This window comes from Pan paniscus, chromosome 7 (assembly GCF_029289425.2).
Source record: "Pan paniscus chromosome 7, NHGRI_mPanPan1-v2.0_pri, whole genome shotgun sequence".
In the NCBI taxonomy this organism is placed as follows: Eukaryota; Metazoa; Chordata; class Mammalia; order Primates; family Hominidae; genus Pan; species Pan paniscus.
This window is the reverse complement of record NC_073256.2, coordinates 75,875,014-75,897,877: the sequence shown is the minus strand read 5'-3', so window position 1 is coordinate 75,897,877 and position 22,864 is coordinate 75,875,014. Positions and strand designations below refer to the sequence as shown.

At 40.2% G+C, this 22,864-nt stretch overlaps 1 protein-coding gene across 1 annotated transcript in view; it reads left to right on the top strand.

Moving 5' to 3' along the window:
- CA8 (carbonic anhydrase 8) overlaps nt 1-22,864 on the top strand; it is a 95,295-nt gene that overhangs the window by 47,148 nt on the left and 25,283 nt on the right. Inside the window, exons 4-7 of the mRNA XM_003809059.6 lie at nt 1,904-1,999; nt 7,361-7,423; nt 9,711-9,759; nt 11,534-11,646. Of these exons, the coding sequence (XP_003809107.1) occupies nt 1,904-1,999; nt 7,361-7,423; nt 9,711-9,759; nt 11,534-11,646 (321 nt within the window). The remainder of the gene's footprint in view (nt 1-1,903; nt 2,000-7,360; nt 7,424-9,710; nt 9,760-11,533; nt 11,647-22,864) is intronic.

The window sequence follows — 22,864 nt, the reverse complement described above, 5'->3', positions numbered from 1 at the left end:
GCTGTGACATTTTTCTCAGGCTTTCCTTGTTTCTGATGACCTTGACCGTTTTGAGGAGTACTTACTGGTGAAGTATTTTGTGGAGTGTCTCTCACTGAGATTTGTCTGATGTTTTTCTTGTGGCTAGATTGGGTTATGGGTCATTGAGAGAAAACACAGCAGTAAAGTGCTCATCACATATAGGGATACATACACCCTATCAACATGACTAATCACTGTTGATGTTGACCTTGATCAGGTAGTGTTTGTTAGGTTTATCCACTGTAAAGTCACTATTTTTATCCCTGTTCCATACTTTACTCTTTGAAACAAAGTCACCACCCACAGTGCACACTTAAGGAGTGGGGACTCTCAGCTTTTTAAACACACAAAAAATGTGCAGCAGCTTTTGAAGGGCAGCTGTGAGTGATGATGTTGCTGAATTGTGGGGAGTAGGGAAAAAGAAAAACCCATGCTTTTGTGGTTTATTAATGTTTTGTTTAAAAAAATGCCCCAAAATATTGCTGTGAGAAGTAAGAAAAATGCCAGTTGGAATTTTGTAATTTGTGGAATAAAAATTTATTTTAACCTTGGGCCTAGACCTTCTTTGTTGGTGGTTTAATTAAGGCAATCAGTTCTTACCTCTACCACTAGGACTCCTATGCTGTTGTTGCAGCTGGAGAAGGGAAGATTAAAATTGTCTTTTATTATTGAGAGATTATAGAACATCGTTTTCTTAAAAGCAGTGCCTTTCAGTTGCATTTACTGGGTAGTCACAGTCTCTGTGAGTTTTTCACAGCCTCACAGCCTGACCTGGCTGAGTGGGCCATGGGTACAGTCTTTTCCTAGTTATCTGTTCTATTATTGGTAGAGGACTTCATTACCTCCCCCTAGTGGTCAGTTTTATAATATCAGATTCTACCTGGGTAAATTCAGCAGTGGAAAAATCCAATTTGTGGCCATCCTTATGATAATTTTCCTGAATATTTTAATATAAATGCTAAAATAAATAGTGGTTGAATTTTAGCTATGTCTTTTGGTGTTAGAACTAATTTTAAAATGAGGCGACGTCGTAAGGCGGTAAGTAATTATAACGATGAAAAGCTATAGTGATGAAGGTAATATTCTAGGCAGAAGGTTTACCTACCTACTATTATACTAGGAACCTCAGTGGACATTTGGTTTTTAATCAGGAATTGAGCTTGGCTTCTTGCAAGTGTTTTATCAGTGCTGTAGGAGCAAGTGCGTATTCTAGATAAACTTGAAAGCTGCAAAGCTTTATGAGGCTAGGAGTGAGGGAGGCCTCTGAGCATTGTTTGTCATTTCTTCACAGATAAAATTTTATCGCCAGTGCAGGAAATCGCCTTCTTTTAGAGATTTACATCAGCATTTATTATTTTACCATGGCTTTAAATATGCAGCTTTTTTTTTCCAGGATGCTATCTCTGAATATTCTTAGAAAGTTGCAATAATTTACTGGAACTGGAAACTGGCTTTGTACATCTCCTGATGGAAATACTGGGTGATGCAGTATTTGATTATGCAGGTATTCATCCTTTGAATGAGTTCTAGTGTTTGTGCCCAGACCTGGAGTTTTGTTTCATGGAGATTCAAAAGGATGACATCCAAGGAAAGATAACTGAATCAATGTGAAGTCTGTGAGTCCCTCCAGTTGTCTTCCTCCTCATCAGGACTAAAACTGGACTTAAGAGGCAGCGATCCACTAAGCACTGCTTCTGTTCAGAAATAAGAAGGAAGGAATTCATACAGAGAACTCGTATTAAGCCAGTAGTTTGTGTCTACTTGTGATCCTCTTGTGGTATGTGATACCATATAGAAATAGTAAAGAAATGGCTATATCTTTGCTTTTATGACTAGAAGTAGCACATTAAATGATGTGGTCTGTCTGTTGCCACTCACTCAGCTCCATCTGATCCACTGGAACTCCACTCTGTTTGGCAGCATTGATGAGGCTGTGGGGAAGCCGCACGGAATCGCCATCATTGCTCTGTTTGTTCAGGTAATTTGGTCTGCTGTGATTATCGTATTGTTTAGAGATGCTAATTTCTAAATCATTTTGTAAAATTTTTTTATTCTCAATTTTATTGCTTAGAGATGAAATTACACACATAGAGAGAACACCTGATAAAAACAGAAAACTTGATCCTTATGGTTTATCGGAGTTCAGCCATATTCATTGGTAGAAAATAGTTCCTTTATTTATTAGAAATTTTCTTCAGAGTAGCATTCAGGGTCTTTGGAGAAATGATTTAGAAAATGACTCCTGAAGGTAGAGTTTATTTTATGAAAAAGGATTTCAGAAAATGTCTTTAGACCCTGGTTTACAGAAAAATCTACAAAAAAACCCAATAACAATAATAGAAGTATGTAGTAGATTACTTTAGCCCTTCTTTATTAACAATTTTCACTCTGAGATGACTTGAAATGCCTTATAGGAAACACTGATAAAAATCAGACTGGCAAAGACCTTGGCAGATATAGTCAATATAACATTTGGATTTGAGCTCTGTGGTAGGCAAAGAAGAGTATATAAATTTACCCAAACATATGAAAGCAGGCCACGTGCTTTCAGAGGTAAAAACTTAATTCAGTTTTTAAGGTGAATCTTCTAAATTTTGTCTTATTACCTATTTGACATCGTAAAAGATTTAGAGGTGAAAGAGTATCTGGAAATTTTAGCTTTAAAGCTGCCATCAGGACCAGAAACCAGAGTTGCAGCTCTGCGTGGCTCTGGGCTGCCTGTTGGATAACCTGGGATTAGAGCATGTTAGCACAGTGTTCTTCAGAAACTTAATTTTCCAAAGAGAGTTCGATAATGGGCCCTTTTAAACTTGTTTTTTTATGGCATATATATCAAAAATTAATTGCAACAATTTTTAATACATATCTCCTAGATATGTCTTTATTGATGTTTGAAAGTAGCCATCCAGTTTAGGCTCTTAATATTTTAAAATCAGCATCTTGCAAATATGACACGTCATAGAAATTTAAAGGAAATCCTTACATTTTTCAGTGAGTCCTCTTACTATTTATTTCATGGTGTCACAGGCGGGGACCTATATTCCTTGTATTTTATAACGGCGTTATATAACTAGAAAGAAATCACAAAATATTAATGAAAAATGTTTTCATTATACAAATATATTTTGATAATTTTTAGTATATTGAAGTAACAATTATGAAAGACTACTGTTATAACCCAGAAAAGTTAATAAAATATCCAAATCTGAGAAATTGAGACAGTAGAAGGTACTATCTCATTATTAAAAGTAAGAATAAAAAATAGTAAAATAAAAATAAGAATACAAATAACCACATATTCATATATAGAAGGGAAAGGAACATGTCAGTTTCATCTTTGGAATTGGTACTCAATAAATATTTGTGGATGGAATTAGGTGTGATAACTTAGTATTTTCACTTCCTGATTCTTAGCATTTAACAGGTGACCTGGATTCATAGAGCCCCCGACTGAAAACCCAGCCCCTTAGAACTACTGCGAGTATTTCCAAGAACAAGCTGCATTATTGCAGGCAAGGGAAAGCCTGGAGAGCAAGCACACTTTTTCTAACTTTTCATGTTTCTGTGATGAAAAATTCAGGTTATCTGTGTGCAGATTCTCAGGAGAGAGTGAAATCGCAGAACTGAGAGCAAAATTTCAGGAAGGAAGGAAGGAAGGAGGGAAGGAGGGAAGGAGAGGGGAAGGGAGGGATGGGCTGAAATCCATCGGGGGGGTCGGGTCCTCAGGCTGGAGGAGAGAAATTTGGAGGGAGGAAGTCGGAGACATTGAGTAGACTTTCCTTCCAAGAAGCTTGGCCAAAGGAAGGAAGGACAGATGGGGCAATAACTAGCGATGATGTCCAGTGAATCTTTTGAGATCTGAGATCTGCCTGTAGTATTTTTTTTTCCCTGAGCAATAAGAGCTATTGCAGACATAGAGATTAAAAATACTGGAAAGAGAGGGTGTCACTGATGTGGAAAAGTCCTGGAGGAGGCAAGAGGGCATGGGATGGAGAGCTTATGCAGGTGGACTAATCTCAGATAGGAGCAGACCCGCCCCTTCTCCAAAACAGAGGGCCAGGAGGAAAGTGTGGGCACACATGGGGCCGATTTGTAGGTGGAGAAAGGCAGGACATTGAGGGAGTTCATGCCTGACAACCTTCATTATCTCTGAGACACACAAAGCAAAATTATTTATAGAGCAAAGAAAACGTGGCTGTGGGATTGAGTCTTGAAATAGACCAGAAGGGGATGATAATATATTTGGCAGTCACTGAGGGAAACCGCCTTGGGATTGGATGCCCCAGATCATACAGGACAGGGTATGGTGGGTTGTTCTTTATCCGGGTAAAGGAATAGAGAGTTCTGGTAAGTCGTGTTGATCCATCAGAGAGCAGATGATTTAGGAGGTAAAAGGATTAAAGAATGGAGAGTGGTTGGAGAGATATCATTCTGTCTAGCCAGTCCCACACCATGTCTAGGCAGGAGGGGGAAGGAGAGGCCACAAGGACCTGCCAGCCTTGGCACCTGGTGATCAGTGAAGGGGAGAGAGGAAAGAGCAGGAGAGCTGGATGGCCCGGGGCATCTGGTCAGAGAGGCCAGTCTTTCAGAGTTAAAGTTTTCAGAATGAGAGCACGTACCAGGAGTGTCCTCAGGGTTGGTTTGCTCGGGTGGAATGGGGCAGAAGGCCACGGACTGACGGGTGAAGAGACTTAGGCCAGGGAGGGGATGGGTCACCCCCTGAATGCTGAAGTCATCCAGGGTGGCAGCAGGAGGTGATGCCTGGGAGAGATTGACTAGTGGGTCAGTAAGGGAGAAAGAAGGAGGGCGTGATAGCCTTAGAAGATGGTCCCCTCGGGAGGATGGCTTGAGCACGTGGGTCAGAGTTCCACCCTGAAGGGAGCAGGAGTGCACTGACCATGGACCCCAGTCTGTCTCCCTGGGGGACTGCATGGCATCCACTTGAAAGGCCTGCAAAAGAGCTGTGCCCTTGGGCAGACTCGAAGGGTTCAGGTAGATCAGGAAGTGGTGGGAGATGTTGGCAGAAATGCAGAGTTGTTCTGTTCTAGAGAGTGCAGTGGAAGATAAGGAGAGATTGAGTTAGAAGTAAAAAACAAACAAAAAAAACAGGTGGTTCAGGGCTGAGATGCCAGGAAAGGAGAACGGACCAAAGTGGTTTGCATTTCCAGTGGTGGTGAAAGACAGCAAAGGTGAGAGGTGAGAAATGAGTTGTTCTCAAGGTTCCTGGTGGACTCTTGGTACCAGGTTGTGTTATCTGAACAGCTGCTTGCACAGTTTTAGCAGCTGGGGTGTGGAGATTATCATCAGTACTTGCTTTTTGCTGGTCATCATTTCTTCATACACAAATTTGGCAAGGAAGGAAAAGAAAGAGATGGCATAATAGCAGAGTTTATAGAATTTGCAAGATATGAGGTTTTGCCCATAAAGTAGAGTCTTTATAGATAGAAGGAGCTAGTAATAGTCATTAAGAGCTACTATATGGAAAAACTATATTTGATGCTGTAGGGCATCCAGATTAAGAATAATAATGGACATTAAGTGAATTTTGATGACCCAAGCCTGTTCCACAGTCTTTGTTTGATTTAATCTTATCTTCAACCCTATCATTTTTATCCTCTCCAGCAAACAGCTGAGGAAGCGGAAGGATGTAGAGGTTAACTATACTTGCTTAAGGCCACACAGCTAAGAGGTGGCAGAGTCAGGATTGGAATCCAGGCAGTCCAGTGCAAAGTGAACCTGTTCCTGAGCACCACATTGAGTGGCCTTAGGGTTCATATGTGGACTCTTGAAAGAGTTTACAACCCAACAGGAGATGCCTGAGATGAAAACAGACCCCAAGTGCAGACGTAGGCCTCCCAGTGCTATAGCATGGTTAAACCAGTAAGACAAAAGAGAAGTCCATTTCTCCTGAAGAATGGATAATGATTTCTGCCTAAAATTTCAGGCTGCTGCCACAGGTACATATGCATTAGGTTTTAAATGTTTTTTTGTTTTTAACTTTAGAAAATTTATTTTCTGTTTTTAGAGCCTATCTCAGGAATAATTGTAGACTCTTGGAAAGTAGTTCACGTCTTGATTGTTTAGAGCTGACTGGCCTATCTTAGGTAGAGCGTTTCTTGTCTCTCTCCTGTCCCTTTGGATGCTCTTTCATCTGCATGTTTTGCAGTTAGTTAACATTGGGAGAAACAGAGAATGTAAACATATCGACAGCTACTCTGGCTTCTCTTAGGTCATTCTCCAAATATCTATGTGGAAGGAGAAAAACTGACAAAAGCAATGATTGTTTATTTGAGGTTCTAAATGACCTCCATTACTCTCCTCCATTATCATGGACCACTGGAAATTGGTCAGATTTCACTTAAAAGTTTTAAAGCCAAAGTCAAGAATATTAAATGTTAGAATTTTTTTGTCTCCATTTTTTGGGAGCATTTTATACACTAATAATATATAGTGATATGTTTTTAAAAAGAAGGCTATAAAAAGCACATTATTATTTATTTAAGAATAGAAGGGTAGTTATAAAATTATGTCTAGTAGTAATCAAGAAAGGTCTTGATTTTGGTGAATTTAACATACAAAATCACACACCTGCTTTTCTAAGTTAATATAATTTTTCAGTATTGTTAAAATCTTTATAGCAATGATCTATAAATGCCAGAGTTAAACATGGAAGGGTTTGAACATGTACTGAGTAGTTTTAATTCAAAAATATCCTTGATATTTTTATATAACAGTATTTTATAATTTGATATACTACATATAGCAAAGTGAGTGATTCCTATACACAGTAAAGAGAATTTAGAATGAGTTCTTGGACATTTACGTAACTAATACTTTATTATACTAGGTTTGTCACAACTTTAATTACCTTTAGTAGACATTGACCTAGTTATTAATAAAAGGCCATTTAATTATTCCTCAAAAAGGACATTCAGATGGACTAGAACCGAGTTCTGTTAGTTTTTTTTTTTTTTTTTTTTTTGAGACAGAGTCTTGCTGTGTCATCCAGGCTGGAGTGCAGTGGCATGATCTTGGCTCACTGCAACCTCTCCGCCTCCTGGGTTCAAGCGATTCTTCTTCCTCACCCTCCTGAGTAGCTGGGACTTCAGGGGTGTGCCACCATGCCCAGCTAATTTTTTGCATTTTTAGTAGAGACAGGGTTTCACTGTGTTAGCCAGGATGGCCTCGATCTCCTAACCTCGTGATCCACCCAACTCGGCCTCCCAAAGTGCTGGGGTTACAGGCATGAGCCACCACACTCAGCCCTATTAGTTTTTTTTTAGTTAAAGCTAAACACTGAAAAATGTTGTGGTTGTGGTTTATGCTTTATGTTTTTCAGATAGGAAAGGAACATGTTGGCTTGAAGGCTGTGACTGAAATCCTCCAAGATATTCAGTATAAGGTAAGTCATTATTTAAAATAATATAGAAATACTGGTTGTGTAGGAGGTCCCTGTGACCACCTGCGGGCTCGATGCTGTGTTAGAAGGACTCACAGATCTCAGAAAAGCTGCTATCCTTGTGGTTATGGTTTATTACAGTGAAAAGAAACAGATCAAAAAGCAGAGGGAAAAGGCGCATGGAATGAAGTCCAGGGGAAACCAGGCACAAGCTTCCAGGTGTCCCCTCCCAGTGGAGTCACTTGAGGATGCCCCTAATTCTCCTAGCAATGATGTGTCACAACATGTGTGAAGTGTTGACAACTACGGAAGCTCACTCTAGCCTTAGTGTCCAGAGATTTATTAGGGGTCAGTCATGCAAGCACTAAACGCATGCAACATAGCTGACCTCAGCTACTCACTCTCTAGCAGCAGCCATCTCCCTCCCCTCTTCGCCATAAGTCACATTGTCAGCATCAGCTTATCTGTTCCAATTGGTACAGTATGTCTCAAGGCCTCAGACATATAACAACAGGAGTTCACCATAAATACAGCATGGCCCAAGGCTGCAGGCACACAGAAACAGTCTTATCAGGTAGAATATTCCAAGCTCAGAGGTTATATCCCAGGAGCAAAGAGTTAGTCCTGAAGACAGGCCTTTATATGGGATGTGCAGGGTTTGAGCAACTCAGGCCTGCTGAGTTAACCCTTTCCTACCTGCGTGCTATAGGAAAGTTGTATAAATGAAACAAATAAAAATTTGGGGAATCATATTTCAAAGTATTTATGTTAAATAAATTTAAAAAAAGAAAACAAGTACACATATGTGGTAAGATAATATCCGAGAGAAGGTGATCCACATGACCCTGCCATGATATGGCCTAGCATTGCTAGGAAGCCAATGCCACCACCACGCCCAGCTAATTTTTGTATTTTTAGTAGAGACAGGGTTTCACCATGTTGGCCAGGGTGATCTTGACCTCTTGACCTCATGATCCACCCACCTCGGCCTTGCAAAGTGCTGGGATTACAGGCGTGAGCCACCGTGCCTGGCCCAACGCCAGTCCCTCTTATAAGCAGTGCCTTCTTGGCTCACACTTAGCTGAATGTGAGTGGCCTTGGGGAGGGGAAGTAGTCTAGTCCTGTAGGGCTGCTGGAGATACAGAGCAGAAATTGAACTTGTTTAATTACAGGAGATCCAGAGACCCAAAGCCAGTTTTAAGAAAGATCAATTTGGGAATCAAGTTTGATTAGCTTTATGCTAGCACAGCCCAGGGTATCCTGAACCAGGCAGAACCTCCACTGAAGATCTCCTGAGTAGGTTTGGAAGGAACCCAGCTTCCAAGGGATGCCCAGTCCAGATAAAAAAGGCTGATAAAAAGACAATAAGGGCACATTTTGACTTACATTTGTACAACTGCAGTGGACTGAGAAAATTTCCTTTATTTCATCATCTAATAGGACACCAGTCATTATGGAATTCAGGGGGATCGGGGAGGCAAGTAAGCTAGATTCTTTAATGTTTGAAATAGTCCCAGGGAGTCAGGAAGGGACTTGGAGGTTATGCAATAACTTTCCCTATTGCATCTGTATCAATAGAGAAAAATCTTTTAAGAAACATCTGATTCACATGACAGGACTATTTTCCTCTAAAGTCTAAGCAATTTAAATGACATGTTTTAAAATGATGATCTTAAATGTGAATTGTTGAATAAGAGCACAAATGATTCCCTTGAAATTTGTATCTAGCTTTGATAAACACTGATCGGAACAGAATATTTCCATCTGTTTCAGATCTCCCTTTCCAGATGAGGAGAGCATCTAGCATAGATCCCAGAGCTGAGTTACCAAATCCAAATAGGACAAAACAGGAAGTTGCAAGCCAGGTTGTAATGCCGGAAAGGTTAGGAGCTGAAATGAAAGCAAGCAGGAGGAAAGGCATTTTGAAAATTCCCCCATCCAGGGTTCTGGCATTTTACAATGAGAATTTAGCCCAAATCTCTGGTATGAATGTGCTCAGAGCAGAAAAGGTAACTGACATGGGTCAGATGGGGCACCAAGTGTAGGTTCCACACCAGGACTTACAGGGAGAATTGAACTGTGGTAGCAAAGAAAATAGCCATAGAATTAGAGCAGGAACCAGACAATGTTACTCCAATGAGAAGGTGGAAGGAGATACCCACAAGTCTGTGGGACCTGATGAGGCCATTCAGAAAAGACTTCATTCTAATTTTTTAGTTCTAATAGATTTTTTATTCTAAAATCTAGAAATATTACTTTAACATTGGGTAAATATTTTTTTCTTTTTCAGGGGAAGTCCAAAACAATACCTTGCTTTAATCCTAACACTTTATTACCAGGTGAGTATTTACCTGATTGCATAAAATGAATTTTAACTGTGGCTATAGTCACATTGTTTTCTTCAGACTATGTAAAACTATATATTGTTAATTAATAAAATTTATTTGCAATTTGTATTCTGTTTAGCAGATACCACTTCCAGATTACTCTAAATATGGAAGTAAACCTTTTGAAATAATAAAGAGACACTTTGCCACTAGTTCCATTGATCCATGAAGAGCTTTCGTAGGATTGTCATTTGTAAAAATTGCTACCTCTGTGTAAAGCACCAGTATAATAAAATAACTTTGGCTGGGTGTGGTGGCTCATGCCTGTAATCCCAGCTACTCAGGAGGCTGAAGCAGGAGAATCGCTTGAACCCAGGAGGTGGAGGTTGCAGTGAGCCGAGATCACGTGACTGCACTCCAGCCTGGGCAACAAAGTGAAACTCTGTCTCAAACAAACAAACGAACGAACAAAGAAAAAACCTTCATGTACTTCTAAGATTGATCAGTGGAGTTCTTAATCTTTAGAGTAAAATAAACTTTGTATCTAATTTTATAAGGTTACCTCTCTGCAGTAATACTATTATTATATATTATTCCACTTGTATTTCTGTACAGGTAACAATTATACATTAAATACTCAGAATATGATTTAAAGGTTGTTGTATATAAAATTTTGATCTTCACATTTCTCTGCCCAAATTATGTGCTGTCCCTTAGTGTTTTAAACAAAACCAGTTGATGCATTGTATCTTCTATTTTCTACATTTAATTGCTCTACAACAAACCAATTTCTATCGTATGTTAACCATTTATCCATCATATTAGTCATAAATTCCTCTAATGCAGAGCTAAAGGATTTCATAAGAATGACTCATTTTGTTCTATTGTAATATGATTTTAGTATTTTGCTGTTGCGGAAGCAGTATAGTGGTAGCTAGAACTGAATGGTTAAAAATACAGGCTTTCAGACAGACATGCTCATACCTATGTAATCCCAACACTTTGGGAGACTGGTGCAAGAGGATTGCTTGAGGCCAAGAGTTTGAGACTAGTCATAGCCAGACCTCGCTCTCAAAAAAAGAAGAAATAATTGCTGGCTGTGGTGGTGTGCACCCATAGTCCCAGCTGCTTGGGAGGCTGAGGTGAGATGATCGCTTGAGCCCAGGAGTTTGAGGCTGCAGTGATTCATGATGACACCACCACACTCCAGCAGCCTGGGTGATAGAGCCAGACCCTGTCTCTTAAGAAAAAAAAATACAGGTTATGAAGCCAGATTGCCTGAATTTGAATCCTGTCTCTGCCAGTGATTATTAGCTGAGTGACCTCAGGCAAACTACTACTCTTTTGAGATTCTGTTGCCCCATCTGAAATATAACATTAATATTACTACCTATCTCACTGGTTTGTTTTGAAGGTTAAATGAATTAAAGTAAATTGCTGGCACGTCATAAGCATTCAATAAATATTAGATATGAAATAGGTAAATTCTTTAATAAAGTGAAAAAACCCAAAATATAGATACACTTCTAAAGTGATTAAGCTTGACAGGTATCTATAGTAATCCATTGATAGAAATCACTGTAAATAATAGAGAATTCATCATGCTTTTTATCAATTATTTTCTCCACAATGAGTAGTGTAAGACTGTGGGGCTCTAGTTTAAAAATGACATCCATCTTAGAAGCATCATTTGAACAGTTTGTAATTTTGAAAATTGTTGTTGGAGTCATCAGGATTGTTATTAATTCACTTGCCTTTTCCATTACATGTCCACGTGGCTGTGCAGACCCTCTGCTGCGGGATTACTGGGTGTATGAAGGCTCTCTCACCATCCCACCTTGCAGTGAAGGTGTCACCTGGGTATTATTCCGATACCCTTTAACTATATCCCAGCTACAGGTGAGTGTGCTACTTTGAATCTTTCAGAGTGAAGTTCTGAGTTAAACATTGTTTCTGAGAAAGGAAAATGTCTGTTTTATGTTTTAGCTTCCTTTAGATCAGTCATACCTTTCCAGATGAAAGTTAAATGGCTTGAACTAGTGAAAGTGATTGAAAGGTCAAGGATGGACAGAATCCAACACTAATTTATGGTCTATATTTTAAAAGTTAGTTTTTAGAGAGTTAATAGAAATCACTGAAAGAGCAAAACTTTTTATTAGTCTAGTTATTTCCTTATGTGAATTTCCCCAGGTGTGGAGAATAGAAAGTCTGGAAGTAAAGTTGGGATGCCGGTTATTTCTGTAAGTCACTCATAGGCTTTGAAATAGTTTTGCCTTGGTGTGTACAGGAAAATTCTGCATGTGCGGGGTGAAGGACCCAGAAGGAGTGCCCTAGAAAATTCTGGATTGTTTTCTAGCTCTACTTTTGGTCGCCCACCCCTGGCCTTGGGCTCTTCATAGGTGCCCTAAATGCTACTGCACAGTGGGTGGGAGCATCCGAGTGAATTGTCACTGGGATGTTAGCTGGTGGAACATGAGGCAGCGTCACTCGAATGTATTTAAGCCATGATTTTGATATTACAGAAGGGGCTTTAAATATCTCCTGTCTTTCAGGGATCTGTGTAAGGGATGGATATGTTCTGGAGAGCTATATTGTTTCTTCCATGATCAACCTCAAAAGGCCTGGGAAATACTCTCAGCAAACCAGTTTTCTTTGATAGCTTTTAAATATTTGCCTTTAATTCTTGAAGTTAAAAAGCTCAAGTTCACTAACTTCTCAGTAAAGCTTTCTTTATTTTGTCCTTAAATCTTAAAAAAAAATCCTTCTTCCAACATTTAGTAATTTCTCTTTATTTCTGTTTTGCTAGGGATTAATTTAAAAATTTCCCCACTCAGCCTCTCCTCCCCATACCCTTCATTATTTTATGAACTTCGATCATATCACTTTTGAACCTTCATATTTTTATGACAAATCCTAATTCCTATATTTAGTCATTCATCTATTTGTTCTTATAAGAGACTATTCTCCACATGATTAGATTAGGGGTATGGGTTTGAGAAAAACAACTGTGGAGGTGAAGGGCTCTTGTCATCACACTGAACAGGGGTATATGCTGCCAATACTCACTTATCACTGGTGATGTGTTCTTGTTTCTTAGTACCACTAAATGCACTTTGCTTTTAATTTAAAAATGAAGAACAAAAAGAAACCCTTCCTGAATGCCAACTGGACACAGAGGATAACAAGATTAAAACACAGTCTTTACTCTCAAAAATTTCACCATAGAGTTGGGGAGGCAGATGACTAAATAATTAACATGATAATAAGTAAGGTGCTCTGGAAACACATATGGAAGAAACCCAACCCAGTCCAAGAGGTTTAGGGAATAATTTCTGCAAAATATTAGAAGTTAGTCCAGTGAAGGACAGGAAAGAAGTTAGAAATTTGGGTCTAATGTTAAGCCTAGAGTTTTGGATTCACGATATCTAGATTTGGGACTTAACAGTGAAGATGTTGGCTGCTACAACAGATAAACCTCAAAATGTCAGTGGCTTAACACAGTAGAAATTTATTTCATGCTCACATAAAATCCAACATATGTGTTTCTGATTCGCAGTGAAGGCTTTTCTCTGTGTAGTTATTCGCAGTCATTCTGTATAGAAAGAAACACTTCCATCTTCACTGTCCTCCTCCCACAGTTGCCCTCAGTGAAAATAGGGTGAAGGATCTCAACAGGGATCTTTTGAGGGCCAGTAGTAGAAACAGGGAGCTCCACTTGTGCTTGCTTTCTGTTAGCTAGAACTGGTCACATAACTACCCTAACGGCGGGGGAGGCTGGAAAGTGCATTCTAGCTTCATGCCCAAGAAGAAACTAAAAAACAGATTCAGTGATCAGCGAGCTAGAATTCCTGGCGCCATAGCTCAAGCTGAGTAGGAAGACAAGAAGATAGCCCCCACTGAGTGCAACACTGCAGTGGAGATGGGGGAGATGATGCCTTCTTAGGAACTAAGGACCAGGGGTCTTGAGAAGAACAGGGAGGGAGTGTTGCCAAGATGTGGAGGAGGAGGGGGTTAATACTGAGAAGTGCTGTGGACGAGTGCTGCCAACCCAAGCATCAAATAACTACAGGACCTTTTAAAAATGGGCCCAGGTGTTCGGAGTTCTGAACTTCTGGCTTCCATCTGGCTTAAATTCTGGATCTCAGCTTGTTCATGTCCTCTGGTACCTAATGTTTTCCCTGGCTAGGTATGCTCACTGCTTGATTCTGGTTTTAGTATCCTCCTCTGTTGCTGAGTTTTGGCTTCCCTTCTGCAATACCATTCCTCCTCCATCCCTTCCACTGTGCTGTTTCTGGTTCCTCCAGGTAAGTAAACACCTTAGCCCATCTAAGCAGTTTGCCTTGAGGCCCCTACCATGATGAACGCCTTCTTTTCTTTTCTGATTTGCCTCATCACTGCAAACAAGATTCATGAACAAGAGCTAAAATCGCCAGTTAGGCCATTGTTAACCCAAAGGAGATGTTTCCGTAGAATGTTGAGCTGAATGTTGAGGGACCAAGCATAAATATGGACCATATATAGACCATCTTTCTAGAAGTTTTGTGGGAAAGGCAAGGAGGGATTTAGGGACAACGTTTAGAGAATAGTCAAGTGTTTTTTGTTTTGTTTTTTTTAAGTTAAGATTTAGGAAATACTAGAGGTTTTGTAGGCATATTGAAAATAATCTGTGAATACAACAGTTGATCCCTTGATATGGTGACTGCTGTTATCATTCCCAGGTTTCAGATGAGGTGATTGAGGCCTAGGGAGATTAAGAAACCTTTGCCTGGTTGACACAGGTAGTAAGGGTGGATTTGGGGATCCAGCCAGTCATGTGTGATGTCAGTGCTGGGTGCTTAACTACTGCCCCTTTTGGTGTGCCGTCTTCAACACTGCAGTTTATTTGAGACCTTTCTACATGAGGCCTTGTCAGGAAGCCCCCAGCAGTGTTAGAGGAGGTTTCTGCCTTTTCTGTTATTATGTTCTGTATCCCCAGTTGGAGGAGTTTTGTTTCTCTCAGACAGTTGGAAACACATGACAAGAACTTCAGAGGCTGAGGCCTAATGTGCAGATTTAGGGATCCTTAGCATCAAAAAAAGAGCAGAATAGGCCGGGCGCGGTGGCTCATGCCTGTAATCCCAGCACTTTGGGAGGCCCAGGCGGGCAGATTACGAGGTCAGGAGTTCGAGACCAGCCTGGCCAATATGGTGAAACCTTATCTCTACTAAAAATACAAAATTAGCCGGGTATGGTGGCAGGTGCCTGTAATCCCAGCTACTCAGGAGGCTGAGGCAGGAGAATTGCTTGAACCCGGGTGGTGGAGGTTGCAGTGAGCCAAGATTGTGCCACTGCACTCCAGGCTGGGCAACAGAGCGAGACTCCGTCTAAAAAAAAAAAAAAGGCAGAAAAACAAAAGAAATAAGACACCCAAGAAAAGAATATGGACAGAGAAGAGTCAAATAGTGAGGATGGGAGGGTACAGTCCCCTGAGGCACTTTGCTGAGGCTGATACTTCCTGAGGTATCCTTCCTAAGACTCTTCTAAACTGGTAGGACCCCGTGCAATTCACTCTTTTCTGTTTGCCATCTAGTTGCTCCAGGTCCCTTCTCTTGCTGACTTTGTATTTCTGAAGCAGAGAAGGGGTCTGGGGTTAGCAGGCATGTGAGGGCCATGCTCACTGCCGGCCGCCCCATCCAGGTCAGACTCAGGGACTGCAACCCGAGCAGGGGCCGTGGGTCGTATAGTCACTGTTGTTCTATGAATGATACATGTAAAACATCAAACTTTCCTCTGCATTTACTTTTCCTACAATTTGTCTCGAGGATACGTACACAGTTTTTTGTTGTTGTTGCAGATAGCCAAAATCTTAGATGCCCAAATTTCAAAGCCCCAAGGCTTAACATACAGCATGTTTTATGATACTCGGATGCATTCATTTGCTTTTACTTGTCATTGACTCTGTTAATACAAGCAGTGTACTGATATAGTAAGGTAATTATGTCATAGTCCTAGCTTCCTTTTCTTTATCCTTTTCATAGGCAGTTTTTAGCATGTGAAATTGCTCCTTTGAGACTGATGTGGAGTCTGAAGGAATGCATGCATTCATTCCTTCATTTATTTGGCAATTATTCGACATTTGCTATGTGCCAGTTACTGTAATCAATACTGACAAGCGGAGATAAAAAAGACACTCTCAAAGAATTCACCAACTAGGAGGAAAGGCCAGCTGATACATAGGTGTACATAAAAAAAAAAAAAAAAAACCCAGTCATTTGCTGTGTCCAGCGCTATGGGATGTTATGGACGTAGTCTTGAGGTAGCACATAGGAAAGGTGCCTGGATGAGAGTTAGTTATCTAGAAGGCCTTCCCCAAGCCAGGTCAAGAGGTGTTGTCTGAGTATTCGTGGGAATTGCCAACAGGGGAAAAGTGTCTGTATGCTTGTGTCTGGCAGGGAGGCCAGAGAGCAGAGTGTATTTGGGGAACGCTTGCGGTAAGTGTGGAGAGCCTGCGACATGAGGGGGTTGGAGAGGGAAGCAGGAGACTTCCTCAGTGAGCCTCAGGGCCGTGCCATGGAGGTTGGGTTTTCTCCTGAAGGTAGCAAAGAATCACAGAAATGTTGTAAGGAGGAGAGAGATATGACCAAATTTGAATTCAAGAAACATACTCTGTAGCTGCAGTATGAAGATGTGGGTCACATGGCAATGAGATGGAGGGAAGGGAGTAACTTTAGAAATGATAAAGAAGTAGAAGCAGAACCTGGTGGCTGATGACATAGGAAGGATTTTGGGAAGGAAAGACCGCTTTGTCACTGGACCTCCCCTGGATTTGGCTTGGTTGACTGGCAAGTGTAAGGTGTTGCTTTCTACCATGATAGGGAATCAAGGAGGAAGAGCAGCCTTCATGGAGAAGATGCCAAGTTTGTGGTTGCATATTGAGAGTTTGAGATGCCTTTAGGACATCCAAGAAAGGGGTATGGTATATAGGTGGTGGGTGAAGCTGTTAGTATAGAAGAGGAAATCATTCAGGGAGAGAAAAGAACTGATTCAGAGAACGAGGGATTTGTAACCAGGGGTGTGCACTGTGAGAGTGTCCCCAGGAAATGTCTTGAGAAGTGGAAAAAGTCAGGAGACTCATGTGATGGTTAGAGAAGCCATGGGAGAGGCAAGTTTCAAGAAGGGGTGGAGAGATCATGAGTGTCAGATTCTGCACACACATTCAGTTAAGGACTAAAAAGTGTTAACTGGATTTAGCCACAAGGAGAGATTATAGACATGAGAACAAAGTAGACGAGCTGGGTGTCTATAGTCACATTTGTTCAGCATTACTTTATCGAGGGTAATTTCCTAAAAGTAGATCAGATCTTTTAGTGAAACTTTTTTTTTTCTTGGCCAGGCGCGGTGGCTCACGCCTGTAATCCGAGCACTTCAGGAGGCTGAGGTGGACGGATCACCTGAGGTCAGGAGTTTGAGACCTGCCTGGCCAACATGGTGAAACCTGTCTCTACTAAAGATACAAAAATTAGCCAGGTGTGGTGGCAGGTACCTGTAATCCCAGCTACTTGGGAGGCTGAGGCAGGAGAATCACTTGAACCTGGGAGGCGGAAGTTGCAGTGAACCGAGACTGTACCACTCCACTCCAGCCTGGGCAACAAGAACGAAACTCCATCTCAAAAACAAAAATGTTCTTTATAATCACAACAAATCTTAATTTATTGAAAGGTTTAGACTTGTTGAGTGCCCAACATTCCCATTTCCACCTAGAATTCCTTTAAGGATTCCCTTGCCAGCATTCACAGTGTTAATGCTGAACTATATTGAGAATGTTAACTGATCCTGTAGATATGATACAATATTTTACTACTATACTGGCCAGTGTATTATGCTAAGATCCAGAGATAGACCATTGTGCCTTAGGCTCTCTGGTTTCAAAGGGAACCTAACTTTGTATTTTTCCTTAAAATAGGCCAGTGACAAAGTCTAACCCTAACCTACTAAAGTCATGCTCCCTGATTATTGGGAGATAAACCATATCTTACCACAGGGGAGCCGAAGCTGAATGAATGCATATTAGAAGGAATAATCTCAACTGCCCTTGAAAATAGATGACTTTTCAATTAGCTGTACTTCTCAAGGAAAAGATTTAGGTGCTATTAGCACAGAGCTCCATCATAGCATCTGTTCAGAGGGCAGCAGAGTTAAAATGTAGACACACACAGACACACATTTACGTATATTAAAATGCAATTTAGAGTGATTTAGAAAAAAATTGTAATCTTAGGGTAATATAAATCAGTCTGTCCTTGAATGTTTTACTTGGTGCTGCTCATAGAATTTCACAGGAAGCAGAGCAAAAATGGAAAAGGTCCAAAGAAGGCAGCAAAAGTGAGAGGAATCAAAAGAAGAGGATGTGATTCTAGGAGTTAGACCAAGAAAAATTGAGAAGCCTCAAAAATTGAGAAGGGGAGGAGAGAGATGCTTGACATATAAAATAGCAAAAGGAACAATGAATGGCAGGTGGAGTTTCCACATAGCTGATTATATTGAGAAATTAAAAAATTTGCATTAAATTAAAGAACAGTGTTTTCTTCTATACCATAAGGTTTATGTATGTAATTAAGCTGCTGAATATTATTGTGGAAAGAATTGGTATCTTGACATGCATTACCTGCCATAGGATAATAGTATTGGCACTAGCAACATTGAAGAAGTTCTAAATCATAATGGTTTCCTATTAAATGCATAGTAGCTGTGATTCAGGGAGGTGTAGACTTCAGCTGAAGTGTAGTGTGGACTGTTAAGCCCATCATACATTGTCCTGAGTACTATTAATAGGAATTCTAAAATTGGAAGCCCCTTCTTAGCTGAATTTTTCATATTATTCCTGGTTAGCTTGCCTTATGTAGGGAGAAAAACACAATTGGACGGATCTGAATGAGTATATATTTCTTTTTTAAAAATTATCTCTAACCATTAAATAACTTTATTAAAAATTTTTTATTTCCATAGGTGTTTAGGGAACAGGTGGTATTTGGTTACACGAGTAAGTTCTTTAGTGGTGATTTGTGAGATTTTGGTGGACCCATCACCCAAGCAGTATACACTGAACCCAACTTGTAGTCTTTTATCCTTCACCCCCTTCCCACCCTTTCCCCCTGAGTTCCCAAAGTGGGGACTCGGGGTGTGTGTGTGTGTGTGTGTGTGTGTGTGTGTGTATGTATATATATGTACACACACACCACAGTTTTTTTATCCACTCATTGATTATGGACATTTTAACCGTTAAATAACTGTAATATAAATGACAGTCTAAGCATTCGGAAGCCAATCAGCTGGATTGTCGTGTTTGGAAATGAGATTCCAAGAACAGAATACAAATACCAAAACATTACCAAATCTAACAACAGAAATTTTAAGACATATTCTGATTTCACAGAGTCATTAAAATGTGAATACATATTAATCTTAGAATTGATAGAACAGGGTATTATGGTATAGTGCCATCTGTGCAAATATGTATGTACACATACAGAAATGGGTTGATAATTAAGTTTTGCTCTCCTTTTCCTGCCCTTTTCTTCCTCCTTTTTCTGCATTCCCTCCCTACTTATCTATTTCTTAGCTTATCTACATTTTCATATTAAATGTCTGTTTTTTCCTTTCTCTTTCAACTTAAAATAACACCAGCGAAATGAAGGAATATGAATGTGTTTATTGTTTTTTCACCCTGTGGATACATGATACGTCTTCTAGAATATTGAAAACTGCTTTAAATGTTGTTCAGTCTTTCCTCCTCTTCATTCCCTCTGCATTCCATGTTTCCTGTGGGTTGGAAAGTAGGACTCTTTACATCCTGACAGCCCGAATTAGTGCCTGCCATGTGCTCAGCCTGTGGGATCTGGAAGCACATCTGGCCCTGGACAATCGAGGAAGTCTGACCCCATTCACGAAGCAGCAAGTCTTTCTCAGGGGTCTTCATGCTCCATATGGAATCAAAGGGGCTGTTTCCCTAAAGTCCAGGTTGCCGTAGGGCCACAGCATGGTTATGTTTGACAATCACTTCAAATGATTGGGAACATTTGTTGTAGATTTTCAATGATTGGGAACATTTGTTGGAGATTTTCTTCTCTGTCCTTTCTTCAGGACCCACCTGAATGGGTCCCCTCCAAAATTCAGGTGTTGCCAATGTGATGTATTAAGACGTGAGACCTTTAAGAGGTGTTTAGGCCATGAGGGTCCTTCCCTTGTTAATGGATTAAGGCCTTTAAGAAAGAGGCTTCACACAGCATTTTCTTGTTGGCTCGCTTGTCCTTCTGCCTTCTGCTACATGAGGACGAATGAAGAATGCCCTCACCAAATGCCAAATGTCTTGATCTTGGACTTCCAGCCTCCAGAACTGTGAGAAAATACATTTCTGTTCTTTATATATCATCCAGTCTCAGGTATTCTGTTATAACAGCACAAAACAGATGAAGACATCCATGGTTCTCAGACTTGAGCATGTGTCAGATCCCCTGGAAGGCTTGTTGAAGCACAGATTGCGGGGTTCCACCCCTGTGTTGCTGATTCAGTAGGTCTGGGGTAGTTGCTGACAACTTACACTTTTATTCTGGGAGGATACTTTGAGAACCACTGTTTCATATGTACTTGCATTTGTCTTTACATGTAATTGAGATCAGCGCTATAACCCAAGAATGCTGAGGTCCTGAAGGTGCGTGTGAAGGGCAGCGCTAGGCCAGTCCTGTCCAGTGGAAACATGATGTGATCCACATATTAAACTTTCTAGTAGCCACGGTAAAAAAAAAAAAAAAAAGTCAAAAGAAACAGGTGAAATTAAGAAATTAATTCAAATAGTGTATTTAACCCAATAAGTGCAAAATACTATCATTTTAGCATGTAGTCAAGGTAAAAAGTTATTGATGAGATTTCTCTTCTTATTTTCATACTGAGTCTTTGCCTTGCAGTGTGTATTCTGCACTTCCAGCACATCTCAGATTGGACAAGCCAAATTTCAAGTGCTTGGTGGCCATGTGGGCCTGGTGGCTGCCATCCTGGACAGTGCAAATCAAGGATCTTCTCTCTGGGGAGACTCTTTCTTCCCTTTCTTAAAATGTGTTATTTTTAATTGCTTGTAGAGATTTTTATATGTATTTTCTCAGTGTCTTAAGTGATAGGCAGCACTTTCCCTGTGGTTGTGAGCTCTAATCTGTAATTCTTTAGTATGTTTAAATCTGTGTGGCTCAGAAACTCTCTTGAGGTGATGAGGGCCAACAGCGGCCAAGGCTGGGGCTCCTTTAGGCTGGGGATGGCTTCAGGACCGTTGACGTCGGTGTTACCAGGGAGTGAATGTTCTTCCTACTCTCTTCCTCAAAAAAATTGGAAAGATCGATTAAAGAGTCATGACAGAGTGAGAGTTGGTTTATGAATGAGAGGTTGGTAAGGAAGAGGGAGCACTGGTTTTAGATAGAACATTATATAATGGGGTAGAAGAGAAATGAGGCAAAAACAAGGCTGCAGTACATGAAAGGTGGAGAGTCCTCTCTGTCTATATCTGTCTCTGTATACATATATGGACTGTTTAAGTACAATTTGCTTTTGACTTTTTAATTTGATTAGTACCATTTGGAATTGTGTTATTCTGACTCTTGTTATTGATAATAAAAGAAAATGAGAGCACCAACTTTTATAAAGAACCATTTTATCAAGGTCGTAAAATATCTGTCACCTCCCAAAGTTTCCTCCCATGTCCTTTGTTGTTAAAATATTTTACTGGGTCAGAACGCTTAACATAAGATCTACCATCTTAGCATTTTAAAGTGTACAATGCAGTATTGTTAACTATAGGTACTGTGCTGTATAGGAGACCTCGAGGACTTATTTATCTTGCATAACTGAAATTTTGTACCCTTTAACCATTATATCCCCATTTCTGCTTCCTGCCAGCTCTTGGCAGCTGCCATTCTTCTCTCTGCTTCTAAGAGTTTGATTGTTTTAGATTCCACATATAAGTGAGTTCATACAATACTTGTGTTTCCATGTCTTGTTGATTTCCACTTCTGGATATAGATTGAAAGAAACTGAAGTCAGTATCTTGAAGAGATATCTGCACTCCCATGTTCATTAAGCCAAGACAGGGAAACCACATAAACGTCCATAGATGGGTTAATGGATAGAGCATACTGACTTTTATGTGTTGTATTTCTCTTTTAACATGATGACACATGAAATGCAAGTCAAAATAAATCTGTTAGAACTTGGGAACTCCTGAAAGTTAAGTAGCACTAAACTGCAAACCGTGGAAATTAGCCCTTTGAATGCGTTAATAAAGAAGCAGTTTTAAAGCTGAACTTTTAGTGGATAATTTGGTTTGTGAGGCAGTGAAGATTGGAATAAATGTCTTAGACCAATTGGAGTGCACCTGTAGTTCAAAAAACAGTGGCTGTTGAATCTAATACCTTCAGAAGGTGGGGACTTCTCCATGAAATGTTCAATGTTGGTGCCCCGCATTCAGTTTTCTCTTAAATTGGTTAAAAACAAATAACAAATACTATGTTTAAGTGGAGTAGCATTGACAATAGATGCAGTCGTACATTCAGGTATATGTGATAATAATGGTCTCTGGAAGGCCTTGACATCTGAGTTTCATTAAAGATTTCTATCCTGAAATATTATTCTATTATTCTGTTCATTTATCACAATCTCTCATTTCAGTGTGGCTGATTCAGTATGCACTTGAAACCATTTGAAGTGACTAAAGGGTTTTTGGGGGTGGTTGCTTTAGAAAAATTGGCATTTCAGAAAGACACATTTTCCCCTCCATCTCTGTTGATGTTTGAAGTCTTCAAAGTGTTGCTGTGATCAGAGAAAAACATTTCTTGTGAAATAGTTTTCTCTGAGAGTACAGTGATTTGAGACTGGCTGGCTGTTGATTCAGATCATCTCTTCTGGAAGAAGTTGTTTTCACAGAATGTGCTTCAGGGTGAGGCCTGGGGCTTGAAAGGTTTATCTCCAGTTCAGAATGCATAAATATAAAATTAACCCAGCTTTAAAATAATCTTCAAAGTCAATAGAAAATGGATTCTTTCATATGTTGAGGCAGTAAAGTTCCCAGCCCACATTGCTCCTCAGTGACCTGTGCATG